This window comes from Sapajus apella, unplaced genomic scaffold, assembly GCF_009761245.1.
Source record: "Sapajus apella isolate SASKATOON/1434 unplaced genomic scaffold, GSC_monkey_1.0 scaffold72, whole genome shotgun sequence".
NCBI lineage: Eukaryota > Metazoa > Chordata > Mammalia > Primates > Cebidae > Sapajus > Sapajus apella.
Genome location: NW_022437012.1, coordinates 70,719 through 91,879, shown reverse-complemented (window position 1 = coordinate 91,879; position 21,161 = coordinate 70,719). Strand labels below are relative to the sequence as shown.

At 42.6% G+C, this 21,161-nt stretch overlaps 1 protein-coding gene, 2 long non-coding RNA genes and 1 other non-coding gene across 30 annotated transcripts in view; 3 read left to right on the top strand and 1 right to left on the bottom strand.

Moving 5' to 3' along the window:
* Positions 1 to 21,161, bottom strand: part of CLASP1 (cytoplasmic linker associated protein 1) — a 246,053-nt gene that overhangs the window by 169,152 nt on the left and 55,740 nt on the right. For all 27 annotated transcript variants that reach the window (XM_032250581.1, XM_032250582.1, XM_032250585.1 and 24 more), the window contains exons 2-5: positions 9,213 to 9,291; positions 7,615 to 7,718; positions 6,740 to 6,831; positions 4,936 to 5,011 (exon numbers count right to left, since the gene is read on the bottom strand). In XM_032250581.1, the coding sequence (XP_032106472.1) occupies positions 4,936 to 5,011; positions 6,740 to 6,831; positions 7,615 to 7,718; positions 9,213 to 9,291 (351 nt within the window). The remainder of the gene's footprint in view (positions 1 to 4,935; positions 5,012 to 6,739; positions 6,832 to 7,614; positions 7,719 to 9,212; positions 9,292 to 21,161) is intronic.
* LOC116531719 lies at positions 9,649 to 10,798 on the top strand. The gene is made up of 2 exons (XR_004260546.1): positions 9,649 to 10,020; positions 10,649 to 10,798. It is a non-coding gene; the product is annotated as an uncharacterized LOC116531719 (long non-coding RNA).
* On the top strand, positions 9,853 to 9,978 carry LOC116531824. The gene has a single exon (XR_004260606.1). It is a non-coding gene; the product is annotated as a U4atac minor spliceosomal RNA (small nuclear RNA).
* Positions 20,689 to 21,161, top strand: part of LOC116531720 — a 756-nt gene continuing 283 nt past the window's right edge. Inside the window, exons 1-2 of the long non-coding RNA XR_004260547.1 lie at positions 20,689 to 20,731; positions 20,818 to 20,935. This is a non-coding gene — a long non-coding RNA (uncharacterized LOC116531720). The remainder of the gene's footprint in view (positions 20,732 to 20,817; positions 20,936 to 21,161) is intronic.

Below are 21,161 nucleotides of genomic sequence, written 5' to 3'. Positions count from 1 at the left end.
TGGGAAGATGAAATTGCAAGTTTTCAGGCAGAACTCAGGCTTTTCTTATCTAGTCGAGGGACTTCCTATTGTCAGGATGTCTCAGACTGCTGGCTGCGTCTGCTACAATCACTTCCCTGTCCCCGTGAACAAGCACAGACTTTGTACTGAAATCCACACCTCCAGGAACAAAAGCTTCTCTCGGCTCAGGAGGTACATCCTTAGCGTATGGCCATCACATAATCCTGCTCCCTTCCCAGCAGCTGTGTCACAGACACCGGCAATCTTGCTATGTCAGGATCTGTTGTCATACAGGATGATACATTTCCCCAGTGCTCTAAATGATTCTGAGTTGGGCTTTCAGTAACCAAAAGCATCCTCGCCCACACACACTGTGCACCTGTGGGCCACTCTGAAAGGCTTCCCTGCTCTGAGTCACTGCATTCACACCACTAAGGAAATGAACACTTGCCAAGGTGATTTTAAACACCAAATCCAGTCTATGTTAGCCACTGCCTGAAGAGCTGAGAGAGGGTTCTCCACACACTGGCTGTAGGGAAACGAGGAGCTGGAGGCTGACCGCTAGGTCAGGCGCCTGAGTGCAGAGACAACATTGATACAACAGTGTCCTCTCTGGTCTGAGACGTGGCAAATAATGGAAAATCATTCAAATAGTCATGGGGCACCGGGAACTGCAAAGAGGAAGAAGTTATAATCCTAACTCTAGAGGTTCAGAGACTAGTAGGAAAGATTAATGAAAAGATTAAAATAAAGGCAACAGCAAAAGCAGATGCAAGCTACACATGTACCCCAGAAGCAGGAATCATTAACTTGATTAGTATCAGGGAGGTGGATGCAGAACTTCCTGGCAGAAGGGAGACATGGATTGATTATGTGCCTCTGTGTGTGTGTGTGTGTGTGTGTGTGTGTGTGTGTGTGCGCGCGCGCGCGCGAGTGCACGTGTGCAAGCAAATATATGTGCAAACAAAACATGTCTAAGGCACATGTGAATATACGGATTATTTCCAGAGTGCTCAGTTTGGAATGTTCCAGCTGTAAATGCTGTCTACTACAGAATACTGAAAGCTGCCTGCAGAATACCAATCTCGTCTTACAGATGAGGCAGGGGAAATGAAAAAACAAAACAAGTAATAAGAGCTTTCGCAAACGCAGACACATAGGCCTAGAACTCAACCCATGAAACCACTGTAGGCTCCAAACTCCTGGCCAAGACTTAGGGTTTCCTGGCACAAAAAGTATAACTGCCATTAAAGACACCAGGCAGGAAGTGCTAACTTGAATTTTTGGCTTAATGAAACATTTTAAACAAGTCTTACATTTAATATCTTATTTTAAAAAACTGTTTGCTTCCTCATAAATTATTTTTATAAATTATACAATCTATGATGATTACATGTAGCAGTAAGATGCAATCCATTAAATGTATTACTTTTGTTTTTCAGTTGTATTATTATTATTACCCATAAGCAGTTCAGGAGCACCTGATTTTAGTGAAACTCATGTCTGGGATATGGCAGCATGAGTACAGTCTACTCCAGGGCTGCCAATGTGTGGTAGAAATATGGCTATGTCAATATCACAAATACATCTCAAGACACTAAGGCTATCTCACAGTTAAGGCTTTTCATATATTTAAAATCACTATACACCTGAGTTTCTCAGAAACCCACTGGCACATGGCAGGGGCATGATTTCTGCAAATGAAAATGGCCACCTCAGATGATGAGAAGACTACTGAGTAACTTGGCCTTCTGAGAGTCTTCTACTTGGACCAACTGGTCACAACGCGCACTTAAAAACATTCACTTGCAAGGACTCTCATGAGGATTGAAGGGTGGGGCACTTACCACTGCCCCCACTTTAAAGGGGAAACTGAGGCTCAAGATCCAAGTGACTCCAAGGTTAGCTGGCTGTTACATGCAAAGCAGGGATCTATGCCTTTAACCTAGGTGTCTTACATTGCATCAGGTGGCTCAAGTATTAATATTAAACATATCCTGCCTTTTGGCAACTTTAGAACAGTATGTCAAACTGTTAAAGACTCAATGTTACCTTTTTTAAACAACTGAATCAACATTTTGAGAATGTGGGATTGTGCTGATCATCTGAAATTTAATCTGTGTACTTCTAAAACAAAGAATATCTAGTTAAAATCCCTAGGGACAAGTTAACTCCTTCTCTAGACCTAAAGGAGAAAAATAGTATCAGAGAGCAGCCCAGCACAGAAACAAACTAGGCCCTTCCTGTCTCTTTTCTGCAGAAGCTTTAAGGAGCTTTTAAGTGAGGCCTCCTCTGGTAGAAAACTTCAGAGGAAAGGAAAGCCTGTGAAAAGTAAGACATTCTTCAAGGCTTATCTGAATAGCTTCAAGAATGAGAATGTACCCACTCAAAATTTTAAATGTGCTTAACATTCCACTCCCAATGTCTCTCAAAATCTACACCGAATCCATGATCTTTTGGGCAGGGAAATACTGAGGTCATTCATCAGCGAAGAGCCCCAGGACAACGCGATGTCTCCTTCACTTTCCTCGAGGATGTTGTCCATCTTAGTTGCAGAAGCAAAATTCGAGGCTCAGAAACAAAATCGAGCTAGTACTCTCCATCACCTCCCCCAAAAAGCTCAAGGATCCACACAGACAAGGGAGGCCCACAGCATGAGCTCTCAGTAAACATATGCGGAAGAAGGAGGAAAAAGGGGAAAAGTAGATGAGTGAGGGGATCCCGTGGGATGAACAGCATTGTGGCACACACCCATGCAGTGCTCCCCTCCACTCTAGACAATGTCCCTTGTTGTCGTTCTGGACAGTATAGGTCTGGTCTGTGTTTTTTGTTTTTTTGTTTGTTTGAGGCGGAATTTCGCTCTGTTATCCAGACTGGAGTGCAGTGGTACCATCTCAGCTCACTGCAACCTCCGCCTCCCGGGTTCAAGCGATTCTCCTGCCTCAGCCTCCTGAGTGGCTGGGATCACAGGTGTGCACCACTATGCCCGGCTAATTCTTGTATTTTTAGTAGAGATGGGGTTTCACTATGTTGGTCAGGCTGGTCTCGAACTCCTGACCTCAAGTGATCCACTTGCCTTGGCCTCCCTAAGTGCTGGGATTACAGGCATGAGCCACCGTGCCTGGCCTGGTCTGTGTTTTATATTGACTCCACCATGGAAGTGCATTTAGAGAGCCCAGCCCTCACCGACCACCTCAGGTTCTAAGATCCCCACAGGTAGTGTCAACATTCACATCACCTTTCTGACCAAAGTCAGCAACTGAACGAGGAACAAATCACCTCAGCAAGTTAGCTTCTCTGCTCTGCTAGAGCACTCCATGTGGCAGCAGGGACCCCCCCAGAGTGTGGCCTCTAAAAGGATTTTTCCCACAGAAAACAAAAACAGAAACAAAACCAAAAGGGGGAAGGGTACAACAAAATAATCTATTTGGTAATTTAGAATCTTTTTAAAAACTGGTTCAACTTATCTTTAATTTAACATTGAATATAAAGTATGATTAAGTAAATAAAAATGTCTAAACATTTCTTTCCAATGCCATATATTTTCCTTTTTTAAAAAAAAGATGAAGTCTTCCTGGGTTGCTCAGGTTGGAATGCAGTGGCACAATCTTGGCTCGCTGTAACCTCTACCTCCCAGGTTCAGGTGATTCTTGTGCCTCAGTCTCCTGATAGCTGGGATTACAGACATGCGCCACCACACCTGGTTATTTTTTTTTTGTATTTTTAGTAGAGACGGAGTTTCACCATGTTGGCCAGGCTTGTCTTGAACTCCTGGCCTCAAGTGATCTGCCCACCTTGGCCTTCTAAGTGTTGGGATTACAGGCGTGAGCCCACCATGGCCAGCCTAATGCCATTTATTTTCAACGAAGGCTGAAAAAGGGCATGAGCAGAAGAAGAAAGCAGGGAGACAGCAGACAACAGGCAGTGAGGAGGGCAGAGGTTGGGGTGGAAGGAGCAGCACAACAGCCAGAGACAGGAGAGACGTCTGCTGCTGGAACCAAGAGCAAGGCAAGGAAAGGGCCTGGAGAGCAGGAGGGGTGCTGCAGACTCAGGGGAGCTTGAGGCCGGGGGAGGCTGGGTGGAAGGCGAGCCTGATACAACCTCTTGGGAAGGTAACTTAGCAGTTACCAAGATTTCAAGGAGAGGCCACTGACCATGGACATTTCTCTTATAAATTACTGTTCCATTTTCTGAACCTTCTGCTAATGTATGTTTCTTATCAGCTTGAATGAGATGACATAATAAAAATGATTCTGGTTGAGAAAGAGCATTGAACTGGGAAGCGAGTTCAGTGTTATTTCTCCAGCCCAGACTTGTACAACTTCGTGAATTGCCTGGTAACTACTCACAGGTGAGACAGCCAGCGCCTCTCCTGCCCTCACACAAGGAAGTGGTGCTTTTCATTAATTTAGGTAAAATCTGCAGCTCTTAAACGTTCAGTTTGAGTTTCCACAATGATATATACACAGTGGAGCTGCCCCCCCCACAGCAAAATGAAGAACATTTCCATCACCTCAGAACAGTCCCCTCAGACCCTCTTCCAATCATTCTCCCCCACCTCAGCACAGATTCTGCACCACTACCCCTGGCACCACCCATTTTGGCTGCAGAAAAAGTGGTCACACATCTTATCTCGGAGGCTGGTCTGGATAACATCAATTTCTAGGCTAGTGATTTCTCAGCCCTGGGTATAGAAGAGGGCAGAGTGGCCACCACATTTACCAATTTAATACTTAAAGGTATACACATTTTATACATTTAAATGGATAAATATTTTGTAAAAGCTAATGGGTACTGGACTCTTAAATAATCATCATTGCTCTATGAAGATTAGGACCACAGTCCCACCCACCTATTGGGAATAGACAGAACACCACAACGCATCTGAACAGTCTAGGCACCGACCTCCCCCCAGGGGTTTTCCTTCTCACTCACCTGGCTGTTTGGATCCCCAAGTAAGTTGCATATATGTGGCACGATCTTGCTTAGTGTTAAAGTCTGTGCTCCAGAGCTGAAAACAAAAGGAGTGCCTTCTTGTTAGTGAGAACCGAGAAAAGAAAAACGCCTGTCTGCCCACACCTGCCCTCCCTGTGTCTCCCCAACCCCCATCACCACCTCACACCAAGTCTCTCTCCATCCCATCCACGCTGGCTCCAGAGTAAATGTATCCGATGGCCCCTTTGCACAGAGTTCAAAACCTAGGGTGGCTTCTCCCAGATGAGACTTCCTCCAGTCCCCCAGGGCTGTGGCAGAACAGGCCCTACCCCTTTAAGGCTGGGCCAGAGCTCTGGCCCGCTCCCAGTCCGCTTGCCTCACAGGTGCTGCCTCTGCATTACCGTCTGTCACTGCAAGGCAACTACAAGTCGCTTGAGGGACCTTGCTTAATTCTCTCATGTGCTGTGGCAGAGCTCTCTGCTACAGTAGACATTAAGGCAACACTGCTGGATAAAAAGACAGCAATCAAACCAGAGCATCTGCCCTACTGGGACACATCTGAGCCAAGCACTGCCCTACTGGGGCACATTTGAGTTACAATTTTCACCATCACCATCGCTGCCATGACAAATAGCCTTTGTGAATACAAATCTCTTGGTTAATGTGCCTACAATCTTAGCATAAATTCCTACAATGGGAGCTGCTATGATCAAAGGCTAGAACTTTTTTTTTTAAAGCTTCAGCTACATGTGGCCAAATTTAATGGCACTGAAAAGGCTAACATATTAAGATGGAAAAAATTTACGAAGTAATATAAACATTAATCTCAATTTTGTTTTTAAAAATAACATAACTCATTATTTTCATAAGCAGAAAAAAGGGTTGAAATTTGTAATTTTAAAAATGCCTCTCCTACAAATCAGCACAGGAAAAAAATGTCGACAGTCATTAGATAAAAACAACTTAAAGCCACAATGAGGTATTACCACACACATATAAAAATGGCTAAAATTAAAAAGTGACAACATCCAATGGCCAGCAAGGGTATGAAGAAACCAGATCATTCAGACGTTGCCGGTGGGAAAGTAAAACGGTACGGACAACTCCAGGAGAAAAACTGGCAGTTTCTTGTAAACTAAAAATGAACTTACCAAATGCCCTAGCAAGTGTACTCTTGGGCACTGATCCAAGAGACATGGAAACTTATGTTCACGTAGAAACTTGTACATGCATGTTCACAACAGCTTTATCCATAAAAGCCAAAAACTGCAAATTACCCAAATGTTCTTCAACAGTTGAATAGTTTAGCCAACTGTGAAAGATCTATACCTAGGAATTCTATTTAGCAATAAAATGAACTATCAGTCGATGACATGGGCAACCTCAAGGGTATTATGCTGAGTGAAAAAAAGATAAACTCAAAAGGTTACATACTGTATAATTCCATTTACATAACATTCTTGAAATGACAAAATCATAGGGAGGGAGAACAGATGCATGGCTGCCAGGGGTCAGGGTGTGGCTACACACGGCAGCATGAGGAAGGGGTGCAGTTGTAAATACACACAAATACGCATGTGTTTACCTGAGAAATTTGCACAAGCTCTGGGGATTGTATCAATCTCAACTTCCTGGTACTGATGCTGCACTACAGTTATTCAAGATGCTAACATTGGACAAGGGGGGTAAGGGGGCATGAGACCTCACACTACATCTCTTGCAACTTCCTGCAAATCTATATTTCAAAATAAAAAGTTTTTAAAAATTCAGCCAGGTAAAAATGTCAGACTCATCGCAGACTTACGCATTGAGTGTTGCTATAAGGCAGAGACAGATTCCTTCACGGGTACGGAAATTCTTGTGTTTGAAGCCTCCAAGCATTCTGTCCCATACGTACTGCAGATGACAAAGAACAGGTGAGGAACACAGAAGACTGTTGCAGCTGTCACTTAGTAAGGGGGCAATGGAAGGGGGCCTCTTAACGAGTGCCAAGTTAGTCCCACCCTCTACCAACACGTTTAATACCTTCAAGAGCATACTGGAAAATGACGGCATCTATCATGTTATCAAGTATTACAATTTTTAAAACACATTCATTTACATAATTGCATTTAATTCTCCCAAGAACTCTGAAGGGGAGGTATAACTGTCCTCGTTTTATAGTGAGGAAAGCAAGGCCAAAAGAGCCAGTGAGTTGCTGAAGATCACACACTCACACTGTGCTCTGATTTTCTCATCACCCCCCTAATAACAGACAGTGGAACCCAGGAAGGCAGGGCTGTTTCAGTCCATCCCAGCAGCCCCAACTCACTAGAAGACAGGGGCCAGGGCTCCAGTCAGGCCTGCTGACTCCCCAGACACTACAGCTTCCTCTTTTCAGAGAACTGGAGAATCAGTTACATAAATGAACTGAAGAGTCTAATAGGTTAAAACCAAATATATTAAATTCACTAATTTATTCAAAACCCCCATGTTAAACCCACTAATTTTTTCATCTTATACTTTTGTGACTTATTTAAATATCTTGCATGGGAAACAGATTGAATGCTGTGAAAATTTTTATCTGTAATACATCAGCTTAAGTCCATGGAGTCACACCATTTGTGCAAGTACACACACCATTGTGCGTGCATGTGCACAGACAGGCCCGCTGACCTCAAAACACATCTCTTGCCCTACCTGGGGATTAGCAGCTTGATCCATGATCTTTAGCAGCAGCGTTTGGTCCTGCTCCCTCACAGAGTCTTTAGCATCTCCTAGTCTGTCTATTAGACTTGGCAGCACTGAAAATCAAAACGGAAACTGGTCAAATGAAACCCTATTTGGGGGTCTGTGGTCACCAAGTATTGCTATTTCAATTATGTGGGAAGACAAACCCCTGACCTAAATGACGTGTGTCATTCTAAAACCACTCATCTTTGCTCACAGCTCTATTCTTGCTGAAATCCATGAAAGTCAGCAAAAGCTTCTGCAAAATCTTTTGCATAGACAGATATACTATTTGTCTTCATTTTTACCCCACGCTCTTCCAGCCAGTTCCCAATGTATTTGTAAGCTGATAAAAATGGAAGGCCTTGGCAGGAAGAGTCAACAGAAAGGAAAATTTAGGTAAAAGTCAAGGAGAGGGGCTCCAGCATATGTGTTTGGGGGTGGAAGGAGTAGGCACTTATGGATAAGTCTTACATTTCATTGACATTGTGTGTTTTTAGTTTTACATCACACCCAAACACACATGAGACAGAGCCCAGCTTTCCATCTTCCCCCACATACCCAAATGTGGACCCTCCCACCAGTGCTCCAAGGACACCTGTAGACCAGAGGTCAGCTTATTTTAACAGTCTGGAAACCTCTATTACAAGAGATATCTCTGAATAGTTCAGCTAATTTAGGAGGAAAATGGAACACTATTAAAATATGGAATTTCTAAAAGGAATGGTTTATTTGTAAAAAGATACTAGGTGCTAGAATGGGATAACAGTTCACCACTTTTTCAGAAGGAATATATTGATAAGAAAGTTAACAGAAAAGAACAAATACATGTGTGGCAATGAAAATAGAGAGATTCCATAAGGAAATGGTTGCATAGAGCTGCTTAGTGTTTATACTGCCCCTGTGAAACACCGGAGGTCAAGAATTTCGAGGTATTTAAATCTATGAAATCTGTGGGTTTTGTTCCATTTGGCTGACATATTGCTTTCCCTCAAAATAACAGCGAACATTTACTATACCCTTGTAATGACATTAACAATCAAGGTGAAAATGGTAATGCCAATCATAATCAACTGGGGAAAAATACAGCTGGCTCGGTTTTATAGGACTTCTCAAAGAAAACTGCCTCTCATTAAAGGGGACCAGGGGTCAGGAACAAACATGGCTTGGTTGGCACGAAAGGGTGACAGCTAATTTAGCATAAGAAATAAAAACGGCACTAATATGAGTTCCATATGAGAACACAAAGAAGCCAGCACAAAGATATGGGGGAGGGTAAGGGCACCTGCAGGCCCAGAGGCCAGAGAAGCCCAGCAGGGAAGGAAGGCAGCGGTGCAGCCGGCCAGGGCTGCGGGAGGGAAGGCAGTGGTGCAGCGGGCGGGGGCTGCGGGGGCTGCGTGGCAAGGACTGGCTGTGTGGAAAGAGCGGCAGCGAGACCAAGGGGGATGAATGGGGAGGCAGGGTGGCTGCCGGAAGGGTTGGAAGCAGCTAAGTGGAGGAGCCGGAGAGGCCGAGGGAAGGCTGGGGTCTGAAGGGGCCGGGGCCGCTTCACTACTGCCGCAGCTCACCTGTGCCGATCTGCGCCTTGAACCGATCCTGCAGCCGGGTCACGAGGGCGGACAGGATGTCCATGCCCAGCAGAACCACCTGCAACGGGAAACACCCGGAGCCAGTTAGCGGCCGGCCTGCGGGGCAGCGCTCCCGCCCACCCGCTCCGGGGACACCCCGACATTTCTAGTCCAAACGCAGTCAGAGAGTCCAGAGCGTGCATGCCGACTGGGAGAACCAAACTGATTAGCGCGAGGAAGGACGATCTTCCACAAAAAGAGCTGTGTACAGCTATAATGGAAAATACTCCGTGAGGGGAAAAACGAAATAAAAGGCTATACAGCGTAGCCAAAGCCGGGTTAGCCGCCCTGCAGAGTTTAAGAGCGCGCCGCGGTCCCGCCCCCTCCAGTTCCGCCCCGACGAGGAGCGTATGCAAATTTTCGAGCGGCCGACGCTCGGTCTTCTGGGTAAAACCTGGCCGCCGTTTCTGCGACCCTTCCGGAGCCTCCGAAAACAAAGAATTGGTGGTGTCGTCAAAAGCTGTGCAGGCTGCAGGTAAGATAACTACCAGGCCAACTAGGGCGGGACTCACGAATTAAGTACCACAACCCTACAAGGTATTGGGGCTTCCTGCTTGCAGCGCACGAACCATTTACTGTAACCATCCTTTTCTTGGGGTTGCGCTACTGTCCAATGAGCGCATAGTGAGGGCAGTACTGCTAACGCCTAAACAACACACTCGCATCAACTGAAGTTCTGCTTTACGTTGGTGCAATTTTTGGAAAAAACGAAAACCCTTCAATAACAGTAAACCATGGATAAATATAAGTTTTGTGTTCTATTATACCAGTAGATGGCGCACGAGAAGTATGATTACGTTTCCACCAAAACCTCCGGGTTTTTCCTGGGAAAACGTTTGCGACTTAGTGTCAACTTTACCCAGAGTGTCCAAAGCAACTGTCCTGCCTTACTTCTCTTCGTGCTTAGCCAACCCTGTAGCCTAGGTGGACTTTCAGTCAGCGTTTGCACCTCCAAAGATGTCATCAGCATTTTGGGAAGCTGAGGTGGGCAGATCTCCATTGTGAGACTTGATTAAACATGCTTCCAAACACAATGTCGGGCACTGCCCAATGTTCGTATACGGCCTGCCCCTGCGTCTGGCAGCTGATAAGAGCAAAAACTGCTGGCTTTTCTACTCAGCTTTGAAATCTACTGCTTCAAAACTGAAGGAATCCAAAGTGGCCCAATAATCCCCACAATATATAAAATGTTCTTGAAAGAAACAGGCTACCTGACAATATTAAAGAAAATAATTTGTAAAACTTTTATAAAGAGAACAACTTGTAAACAGATTTTTCTTTTAATAATATAATAATGGTATAAACACTTTAAAATAATGACTCTATTTTCCAGCTAAAAAGGATTAGGTTTGACACTATGACTTTCTTCCAAACAGTACAGTATGAAGTGGGGGGAGTAACTGCATCCAGCAGAGCCAGTGGAGGTCACCATCAAGTACACTTGATATGGTGTTATGAAAACGGCATTTTGCCTCTGTGATAGTCCTTACTAAAACCCCTAAGCCCAGTCTAAGCATAAGAGAGGAGCATCCTATAAAACACCTGACCAGTACCCCTCAAAACTATCAAGATCTTCAAGCGCAAGAACTCTGAGAAACTCACAACAACAGGAGCTAAGGGAAGCATAACAACTCAATGTAATGAGGTGTCCTGGAAGAGAGTCTAAACCAGAAAAATGATATTTTTCCTTAGGTAGAAACTAAGGAAATATTAATAAAGCATGAACTTTAGTAATAATATAGCAATACTGGATCATTAGTTGTAATAAACCACATTAATGTTAGATATAATGAGATTGTATTATCTTTGCAATTTTTCTGTAAAAAAAAAAGTTGATTTTTTAAAAAAGAACACCCCTGCTGGGCACTGTACGTTGGGAGGCCAAGGCAGGCAGATCACAAGGTCAGGAGATCGAGACCCTCCTGACCAACCTGGTAAAACGCTGTCTCTACTAAAAATACAAAAATTAGCTGGGCATGGCAACGAGTGCCTATAATCCCAGCTACTCAGGAGGCAGGAGAATCACTTGAACGAGGGAGTCAGAGGTTGCAGGCCAAGATGGTGCCACTGCACCCCAGCCTGTCGAAAGAGCGAGACTCCATAAAAAAAAAAAAAAAAAAAAAAAAAAAAAAAGCCAGCCCATCACTTAAGTGAGTCATTTAGCTTTTGTCTGGTGAAATCTTAAGCATCTGTACAGTTGCATTACTGGTTACAGGTAGGGGTGTTATTCATTACAGAAACATCCCTTCATACATGTTCAAGGCTAAGGTAAAGAGGACTATAGTTTATTAGCATGAAAACTGACTTCAGCTTTTCCAGGGTGGCAGTTTACCTGGTAGGTCTGAGCAGAGAAGGCCTCATTAAGTCCGGACAGTCAGGTTTCAATGCCTTGCCTAGAGGGACTGGGGAGTATGGAAACTCCCAAAGGAGACTGAGTGGGCAGATGCACCTGAGCCCCAAAGAAATAGGACAGGAAAGGTCAAGGGTGCCAGCCAGGATGACGGAAGGCAGTTCCAGCACTGACAGCTCGGGCCCTTCTCCAGGGCTTCCATTTCCCTACTGAAGAAAGGATACATGAAAAAGTCCTTGCCCAGAAGATCACTCTAATAATGAGCTGTAAAGACCTCTTTGTGCCTAAATCTCCTCATCTGTAACACAGGGACAATAATAACAGCTACCTCGTGGTTGTTATGAGAATTAAATAAAGTGTGAATGTAAAATGCTTGAAACTGCCTTGCACCTAAGGGCACTTTTTTCCCCCGTTTCTGCTTTCTTCAGGCCTTAGGTCTACAAAACCAACCTCTTCTGCATGGCTCACTGGAACACGCAATTCTGTTTTATGGAATGAAGTGTTGCCTAGTTCTAAAATCACAAATAAAAGCCAATCAAAATCTTTAAACTAAATTTGTCGTAATTTTTTTCTTCCAACACCATTAACTGCATGGCCCTTGAACACCGCCTCTGACCTTTTACTAATATCTACATTTGTGCTTGTTTCCCCAGCTAAACTCCTTGAATGTAAGGAATACTACCATCTTGCATTTCCTCGGAATTCCCATAATAATAGCACGACACTGGGTACAAAGTAGGTGATCGATAAACCCTACTTTATTGACGTGAATGAGGCTGGAACAGATGAGTTCTCAAGATCCAACACAGTTTCATTGTCCTAAAAACCTCTAAAAGACCCTTTTGTAAAAGAGAGAAGAGGGCTGACCAGGTCACTGGGACCAACACTCCTGCTGAGCACAACTAACAATGCTGGATATAAAAGAACATCTGCTTGAAAGCATCAGAGAACTAAGAAGGCACAGAGCTTCCAGGTCAAGAAACACAGACAACTAAAATTCACAGAGATGAGCCTCCAGCAACTGGTCTACTTTGCCCTGGGGCCATTTAAACACTGGGAAAGGGCACAGAGAACCACTTTTAATAATCTCTTGGGTCATCTAGGAGGGCAAAGGTTAGATTCCAAACCCCTCCAAAGTTGGTGGCCTAGTTAACTCCCTACCACTTGGGCTGGAAACCCAAATGGCTAGACTTTAGGAAGAGAGTGAGTTGGAAACAAAACAGCCTTCACACGGACTGCAGCCCAGTTTCCAAGCATCTGGGTAGTCTGGAAAAATCCTAATCCCTGACATCAGATTAAAGTGAGTTTAGACTGTGCCCAAAAGCCCTGGGCAGATAAAAACACAAGTCATTTCTGGATTTAGAAACATCATCCTGGTCTAGTCTTCGATTTATTCCTGTAATAATTTTTCTTTTGTTGTTATTGTTTGTTTTTTGAGACAGAGTCTCACTCTGTCGCCCAGGTTGGGAGTGCAATGGTGCAATCTCTGCTCACTGCAACCTTCGCCTCCCAGGTTCAAGAAATTCTTGTGCCTCAGCCTCCTGAGTAGCTGGGATGTGTGATTAGCCCAGCTAAGTTTTGTATTTTTAGTAGATACAGGGTTTACCACATTGGCCAGATTAGTCTCGAACTCCTGACCTCAAGCTATCTGCCCGCCTCGGCTCCCAAAGTGCTGGGATTACAAGCATGAGGCACTGCACCCTGCCTATTCCTGTAACAATTTTTCAGAGAGAACATCTGAAACATAACCAAAGATAACCAGGCACACAGGACAAAGTAAATGAAAAGTAGCAGAAACAACGACCAACCGGAACTCTGGATCCCTGGATAGGAGAATCATTAAAAACAGACTTTAAAATAACAAGTCAGACCAGGCGTGGTGTCTCAGCCCAGCATTTTGGGAGGCCGAGGCGGGCAGATCACCTGAGTTCAGGAGTTCCAGACTAGCCTGGGCAAGATGATGAAATTCCACCGCTACAAAAAAATTTAAAAATTAGCTGGGTGTGGTGGTGTGTACCTGTGGTCCCAGCTGCTCTGCACAGTAGGCTGAGGTGGGAGGATCACTTCAGTCTGGGAGGCAGAGGTTGCAGGGAGTGGAGATCACGTCCCTGCACTCCAGCCTGGGCAACCGAGAGAGACACCCCATCTCAATAAATTAATTAAATTAAATAAGTCTTATTATGTCTATGAAGAAAAAACACATGATTAAAGTTTTGGGTAGATAAATGAAATTTTTTGTTTTGAGATGGAGTCTTGCTCTTTCACCAGGTTGGATGGAGTGCAGTGGCGCGATCTCGGCTCACTGCAACCTCCGTCTCCCAGATTCAAGCAATTCCCCTGCTTCAACCTCCTGAGTAGCTGGGACTACAGGTGCACACCACCACGCTTGGCTAATTTTTTGTATTTTAGTAGAGACGGGGTTTCACCATGGCCAGGATGTCTCAATATCCTGACCTCATGATCTACCCGCGAGAACCTCCCAAAGTGCTGGGATTACAGGCATGAGCCACCGTGACCAGCCGAGAAATGACAACTTTTAAAATTACAGAGATTAAACAAATAATACAAGAGAAAAAATGAAATAATGAATGGGCTTTTTTTTTTCTAAGTGCGCTGTAAATACATGAAGAGAACCAAACAGGAAACTAAGTCTGCAGAAAAAATCCAGAATAAAGAGAGGCAAAAAGATGGAAAATTCAAAAGAGTGGGTAAGAGGATAGAGAGAAAACATTTAATTTAAATGGAATTCAAAACGAAATGAGAGATAATAGGTAAAAAGCAACAGCTGACATTTATTAGAATTTTTTGTTTTTTTTTGAGACAGGCTCATGCTCTGTCACCCAGGTTGGAGTGCAGTTGCGTGATCTCAGCTCACTGCAACCTCCACCTCCCAGCTTCAAGTGATCCTCCTGCCTCAGCAACCCACCCGCGCCCCCCCACCCCGCCCCACCACCACCGCCCCAGTAGCTGGGACTACAGGCGTGTGCCACCACACCCAGCTAATTTTTTGTGTTTTTGTAGAGGCTAGATTTTGCCACGTTGCCCAGGCTGGTCTAGAACTTCTGGACTCAAGCGATTTGCCTCTGTTGGCCTCCCAGAGCACTGGGATTACAAGTGTGAGCCACAGCACCCAGCCCAGGATGGTATTTTAAAAAAATAAAAAATAGTGTTGGTGAAGATGTAGAGAAACCGGAACTGCTGTACACTGCTGAAGTGTAAAATGGTAGAGCTGTTATGGAAAATAGTTATAGCAATTCCTCAAAAAAATTAAACATAATATTACCATATGATTCCAGCAATTCTACTTCTGGGCATATACCCAAAAGAAGTAAAAGCAGAGTTTCCAAAGACAGTTGTAAACCCATGTTCACAGCATCATTATCTTCAAGAGTCAAAAGGAGGAAACAACTCAAGCCTTGCTTGACAGACGATGGATATGCAAAGTGTAGTCTGCCACTCTACCCATACAATGGAAATTTAGCTCTTTTCTGAACCACTACAACGTGGATAAACTTTGAAGGCTTTATATGGAGTAAAGTAAGCCAGTCACAAAGACAAATATTGTCTGGTTCCACTTACATGAATTACCTAGACCAGTCAAATTCACTGATACAGAAAGTGCACTGGTTTCTGTCAGGGGCTGTAGAAGGGAGAAATGAAAGTTATTGTTTAATGGCTACAGGGTTTCAGTTTTACAAGAGAAAACACTCTGGATATAGATGTTGGTGATGGTTGCACAATGCAAATGTGCTTAATGCCACTGAACTGTACACAAAACTAGTTACATGGTAAATTTTATGTTCTGTATAACTTACAACAATTAGAAATAACTTTTAAACAATAGCTGATGGTTATGAAGTTTGTGTTATGGGGCAATAAGAATGTTCTGAAATTAGACAGTGGTGATGGTTGTACAAGTCTATCAATATATTCTAAACCACTGAATTTTACGCCTTTAGAAAGAATAAAAGGCCAGGCACAGTGGCTCATACCTGTAATCCCAACGCTTTGGGAGGCCAAGGCGGGCAGATTGCTTGAGCCCAGGTGTTTGAGACCAGCCTGGCAAAACCCTGTCTCTACAAAAAAATACAAAAATTAACTGGGCATGGTGTCACAACCCTGTAGTGCCAGCTACTCAGGAGACTGAGGTGAGAGGAGTGCTTGAGTCTAAGAGGTTGGGGCTGCAGTGAGACATGATCCTGTCACTGCACTCCAGCCTGGGCAATAGAGCAAGATCCTGTGTCCAAAAGAGTAAAGCAATACCTGAACAGGTAATGGCTGAAAATGTTCCAAAAACTGTAGAAAAATCAAGCCACAGATTCAAGAAGCCCAATGAATCACAGCATGCTAAAGAAAAATCCATACCTAGATATGTTAGGTACGTCGTTTAAATGATGAAGATTAAGACCAATATTGCCAACAATAAAGAAATGCCTCAGCAAAGTGAAAAAAGACAATTACTAATTACCAACCTATAATTCTACGACCAGTAAAATATACCTTTCTAGAAAGTGAAATAATTCTCATACAAAAACTAAAAGGACTTTTCATCACTTAGTTTAGAAGCTATCCGTTCTTTTAAATTCAACTTTAGTGACTGTCCTGGTGCTACTGGCTTAACAACAAATCATTCCATGTAACTTGCCATATTAATAACGTATTTCCCCTTTATTATGTTAATGATCTCAAAAGATGCAAACCATCTGAGAAATTGAACATCCACTGCATTCACAATTAAAAAGTCTTAGCAGATTAAGAAGAGAAAGATTCTCCCTTAACTTCATAAAGGATATATTTTTTCAAACCTACAAAAAGCATCACACTTAATGATGAAACACCAAAAGCTTTCTGAGACCGGAACATGACAAAAATATCCACTCTGCAACTTCTGTTCAACATTGTATCTGCAGTCCTAGCTAAGTAACTGTGGCAAGAAAAAAAATAAAAGTATGAAAATTAGCAGAAAAAAAGACTATCATTTTGAATGGAAAATATAATTGAGTAAAAAAATGTAGAACAGGCCAGGCATGGTGGCTCACGCCTATAATCCCAGCACTTTGGGAGGCCGAGGTGGGTAGATCACGAGGTTAGGAGTTCAAGACCAGCCTGGCTAACATGGTGAAACTCTGTCTCTACTAAAAATACAAAAATTAGCCAGGCATGGCAGCAGGTGCCTCTAATCCCAGCTACCTGGGAGGCTAAGGCAGATAATTGGTTGAACCCAGGAAGCAGAGGTTGCAGTGAGCAGAGATCATGCCATTGCATTCCAGCTCTGTCTCAAAAAAGGAAAAAGAAAAAATCTAGAAGATCTGAAGATGCATTATAAAATTAATGTTTTGCAAGACTAATACAAATTCAATATATATGAAAAAAATTACATTTCTCACAACAAGCCAAAGAGGAAATTTTAAAATGTTCCTATTTTTAATTGCATAAAAATGGTAAACACCTAGGAATAAATCTAGCCAAAATATCTGCCCAAAAAGCTATGTAACAAATTTAAAAATTTTTTGATAGCAAAAATAAAGGAGAAAAAAAACTCAGTATTGTGAAATTTTCAGTTCTCCCAAACTGATCTAAATATTCAATAAAATTTCATTCAAAACCCCAATAAACACAAACATTTATTTTTTCAAGTACTAAACAAGCTGATTCTAAAATACATGTGATAATACGGCAAGGCACTCTTTTGGTAAAATAAGGTGATAAAACTTGCTCCCCGTGGACATTAAGATTGATTACAATATCACATGAATTAAGGCAATGTGTTGTCAGTTGATGGACAGACACATATACCAACAGACAGGATAAAGAAACAGACTCAGGCCTATTGGTGTATTTATGAAAAACCAGGCATTACAGAGCAGTGACAAGAGGGCTACTTTTTAAACCGATGTCTCTGGATCAACTGACTGCTATCTCACAACCTGCATAAAAAAGAATTCCTGATAATAGATAAATGTGCAGAAAGTAAAGCAATAAACCTTTTAGAAAATAACTTCATGATCCCAGGATAGAGGAAAATATCAGGACACAACAAAACTGTAAAGGACAAGATTGTTATAACTGGACCAAATTAGAATTAAGAACTTTGGCACACCAAACCCACTTAAGAAAGTGAAAGTCAAGTCACACTAGAAGAAGGTATTACAAAACAAATAAGCAATAACAGGCTTGTTTCTAGAATATATAAAGGCATTATGTGGAGTAAAGTAAGCCAGTCACAAAGACAAATACTATCTGGTTCCACTTACATGAATCACCTAGACTGGTCAAATTCAGTCTAGAAAGTGTTCAACAAAGCAACTGATAGGCAAGCTGTTAGAAAAATGGGCAAACTATGTAAATAGGCACTTCACAAAAGAAATCAATGGTCATCATTCTAAGAAAAGTTTTTCAATTTCCATTAGTCATCAAGAAAATGCAAATTAAATGAGACAGGCCACGCACAGTGGTTCATGCCTGTAATCCCAGTACTTTGGGAGGCAGAGGCGGGCAGATCACCTGAGGTCAGGAGTTCGAAACCAGCCTGGCCAACATGGTCAAACCCCATCTCTAAAATAATAATAATAAATAATTAAAAATTTTAAAATTAAATGAAACACTACTGCACACTCCAAAGGCTAAAATGAAAAAGACCCACGAGACTGAGTGTTAACAAGAATGTGGTGCCACAGAAACTCTCCTACATGCTGGCAGGAATGTAAACTGGCATAATCAACACCTTAGCAAACATCTTGGCATTATCTAACAAATCTGAAGATATGCAGCAATACCACTGTTGGGTGGTATTCTGTTGGAATATACCCAACAGAAACACATGCATACGTACAACGGGTGAAATGCACAAGAATGCTCAGAGCAGCACTACTTAGTAGTCAAAAACTAGAAATCCCTAAGTGTATCTACTCCGGAATGTTGAAGTTGTGGGTTTCATACCAAGAGATGCAATAAACATTGAAAATAAATGAATCACAGCTATACTCAGCAATACAAATAAATCTCATAAGAATGAGTCAAAGGGCCAGAAACAAACATACATACATCTGTATGAAGTTCAAAAACAATCAAACAAAGTGGGCACGGTGGTGTCTGTCTACAGTCCCAGCTATTTGGGAGGCTGAGGCTGGATGATCACTTGAGCCCAGGAGTTCAAGTCCAACCTGGGCAAGATAGTGAGACCCCATCTCTAAACATAATTTTTAAAAAACAAGCAAACATAAACTGTAATCTTAAGGTGCATATTTAGACAATAAAACTAAAAAGAAAAGCAAGAAAGCAGTTATCATAAAAGTCAGAAGAGCGGTTACTTAAGGGAGTCCTGGTGGCAATGTCCTAAGCATGTTCTATTTCTTGTCCTGAAGATCAATTAAATAGCTATTAGCTTTAAAACATATCATTAAACTGTGTCTTTGTGTTTTGTGCACATTCTACATGGAGTTCACAGTTTTGTTTAAGTTTTAAAAATTAAAACAGTAGGAGTGATGCTGACCACCAGACCTGCAAGTTTATAGCAAGTGACCAGATCTGTCTCTGCCTTTCCAAAACACTTATAAAGGCGCCGAAATGGAACAGTTCTCTTTCCAGAACATGAGGTCTGCTCATTGAGCAACGAAAGGACTACTAAATCCTTTTCTCCAAAAAATATCCATAAGGGACAAACTATGTGATAAAAACAGGCCATTTCTTAAGCTTCAGAAGACTGGATTATCTAAGGTAAAAATATTGTACTTTTATTGTTTTAAGGTACACACATATTGTACTTTATTGTTTTAAGGTACTTTTGCATAAATCTGAGTAATCTTACAATAATTTTGAGACGTAGAATATATTGTCCTTATTTTGCAAATAAGGAAAATAAAGACCAAATGATTTATCCAGGGTTGTAAAATTTGTTAGTGACCAAACTGCAACAAGCCTGAGCCTCCTGACTACACCAAAGCCATTTTCACTATAACGTAATAACACAAAACCCCACATTTTTAGTCTTTTTCATCTCTCTCTCTCTCTCTCATTCTCTCTCTCTCTCTCTCTTTAGCAAGCTTGAGACCTTCTCTGCCAACATCAGATAACCTCAAATGTCAGCCTCGGCTCTCAACCTCTCTGAGACTCTGAGAATGCCTCAACTAGGAAAACACACACTGGCTTTGTCAGCACAGCTTTGGGGCTGACAACCAGCTCTCCCACCTATGGCAGCTGCTCCAACTCCGAGCTTCAAATGCTCATCAGTAAAACCAGAATAATCATATATTTACCTTAAGGAGTACAAACGAGGCTAAACAAAGTTTTAACGAAATGCTCAGAATATCACAGGCACCCAGTAAGCTTCCCTTCTTTATGAGAGCAGCACTTTAATAATAATGATAAAGCACGGCTTACTGAGGTAAGGGGCAAACAAAGTAGGCACAAAATCGAGAAAAGAAAGTAAGGTTGCCTAAAATTCCATCACTCAACAATACCCTGTTACTATTTTGGTGACTATCCTGCAAGACATCTAGGCACACTCATATGCACATTTTTCCATTCAATGTGCAACGGACATCTTCCCAAGTCAATAAATACAGGTCTACATCCCTACTCTCAATGGCTTTACGATAATATTGTACCTAGATATCATAATTACTCAACCAGTCCTACGAACAAGCAGGGTTTTCGTTATTTTACACAATATGATGACGGATATTCCACACACGTGCTATTATTCCCTTAGTACAACTGCTGAGAACATTTGCTGGCACAAAAAGAAAACACACTGTATAACACAGTATACTGTTAGTTCTGCTTTTAACGTAATGCACTAGGTGCTGCTTTAAAAACAGAACTATGCCGAGGTGGGCGGATCACGAGGTCAAGAGATCGAGACCATCCTGGCCAACATGGTGAAACCCCGTCTCTACTAAAAATACAAAAAATAGCCAGGCATGGTGGCACGCGCCTGTGGTCCCAGCTACTCGGGAGGTTGAGGCAGAAGAATCGCTTGAACCCAGGAGGCGGAGGTTGCAGTGAGCCAAGATTGTGCCATTGCACTCCAGCCTGGCGACAGCAAGACTCCATCTCAAAAAAAAAAAAAAAAAAAAACTATGCTCTGCTGATTTCTACACATTTTTTAGTTTTTTTTTTTTTTTAAGGAAGGAAGGAAAGAAAGAGAGAGAAAGAAAGAAAAAAGAAAGAAAGAAAAGAAAGAATATTTTCTAGTTTTTTTAAAAGACTTTAGATTGCAACCTCACTAAGGGGAAATTAATTAGCACTCTACACTGTACTTACTTTCAAATTCAAGAATAAAAGCACAACACAAATAACGCCCTCAAGAAAAGTGTGAGCCGGGCACGGTGGCTCAAGCCTGTAATCCCAGCACTTTGGGAGGCTGAGGCGGGTGGATCACGAGGTCAAGAGATCGAGACCATCCTGGTCAACACGGTGAAACCCCGTCTCTACTAAAAATACAAAAAAAAAAAATTAGCTGGGCATGGTGGTGCGTGCCTGTAATCCCAGCTACTCAGGAAGCTGAGGCAGGAGAATTGCCTGAACCCAGGAGGCGG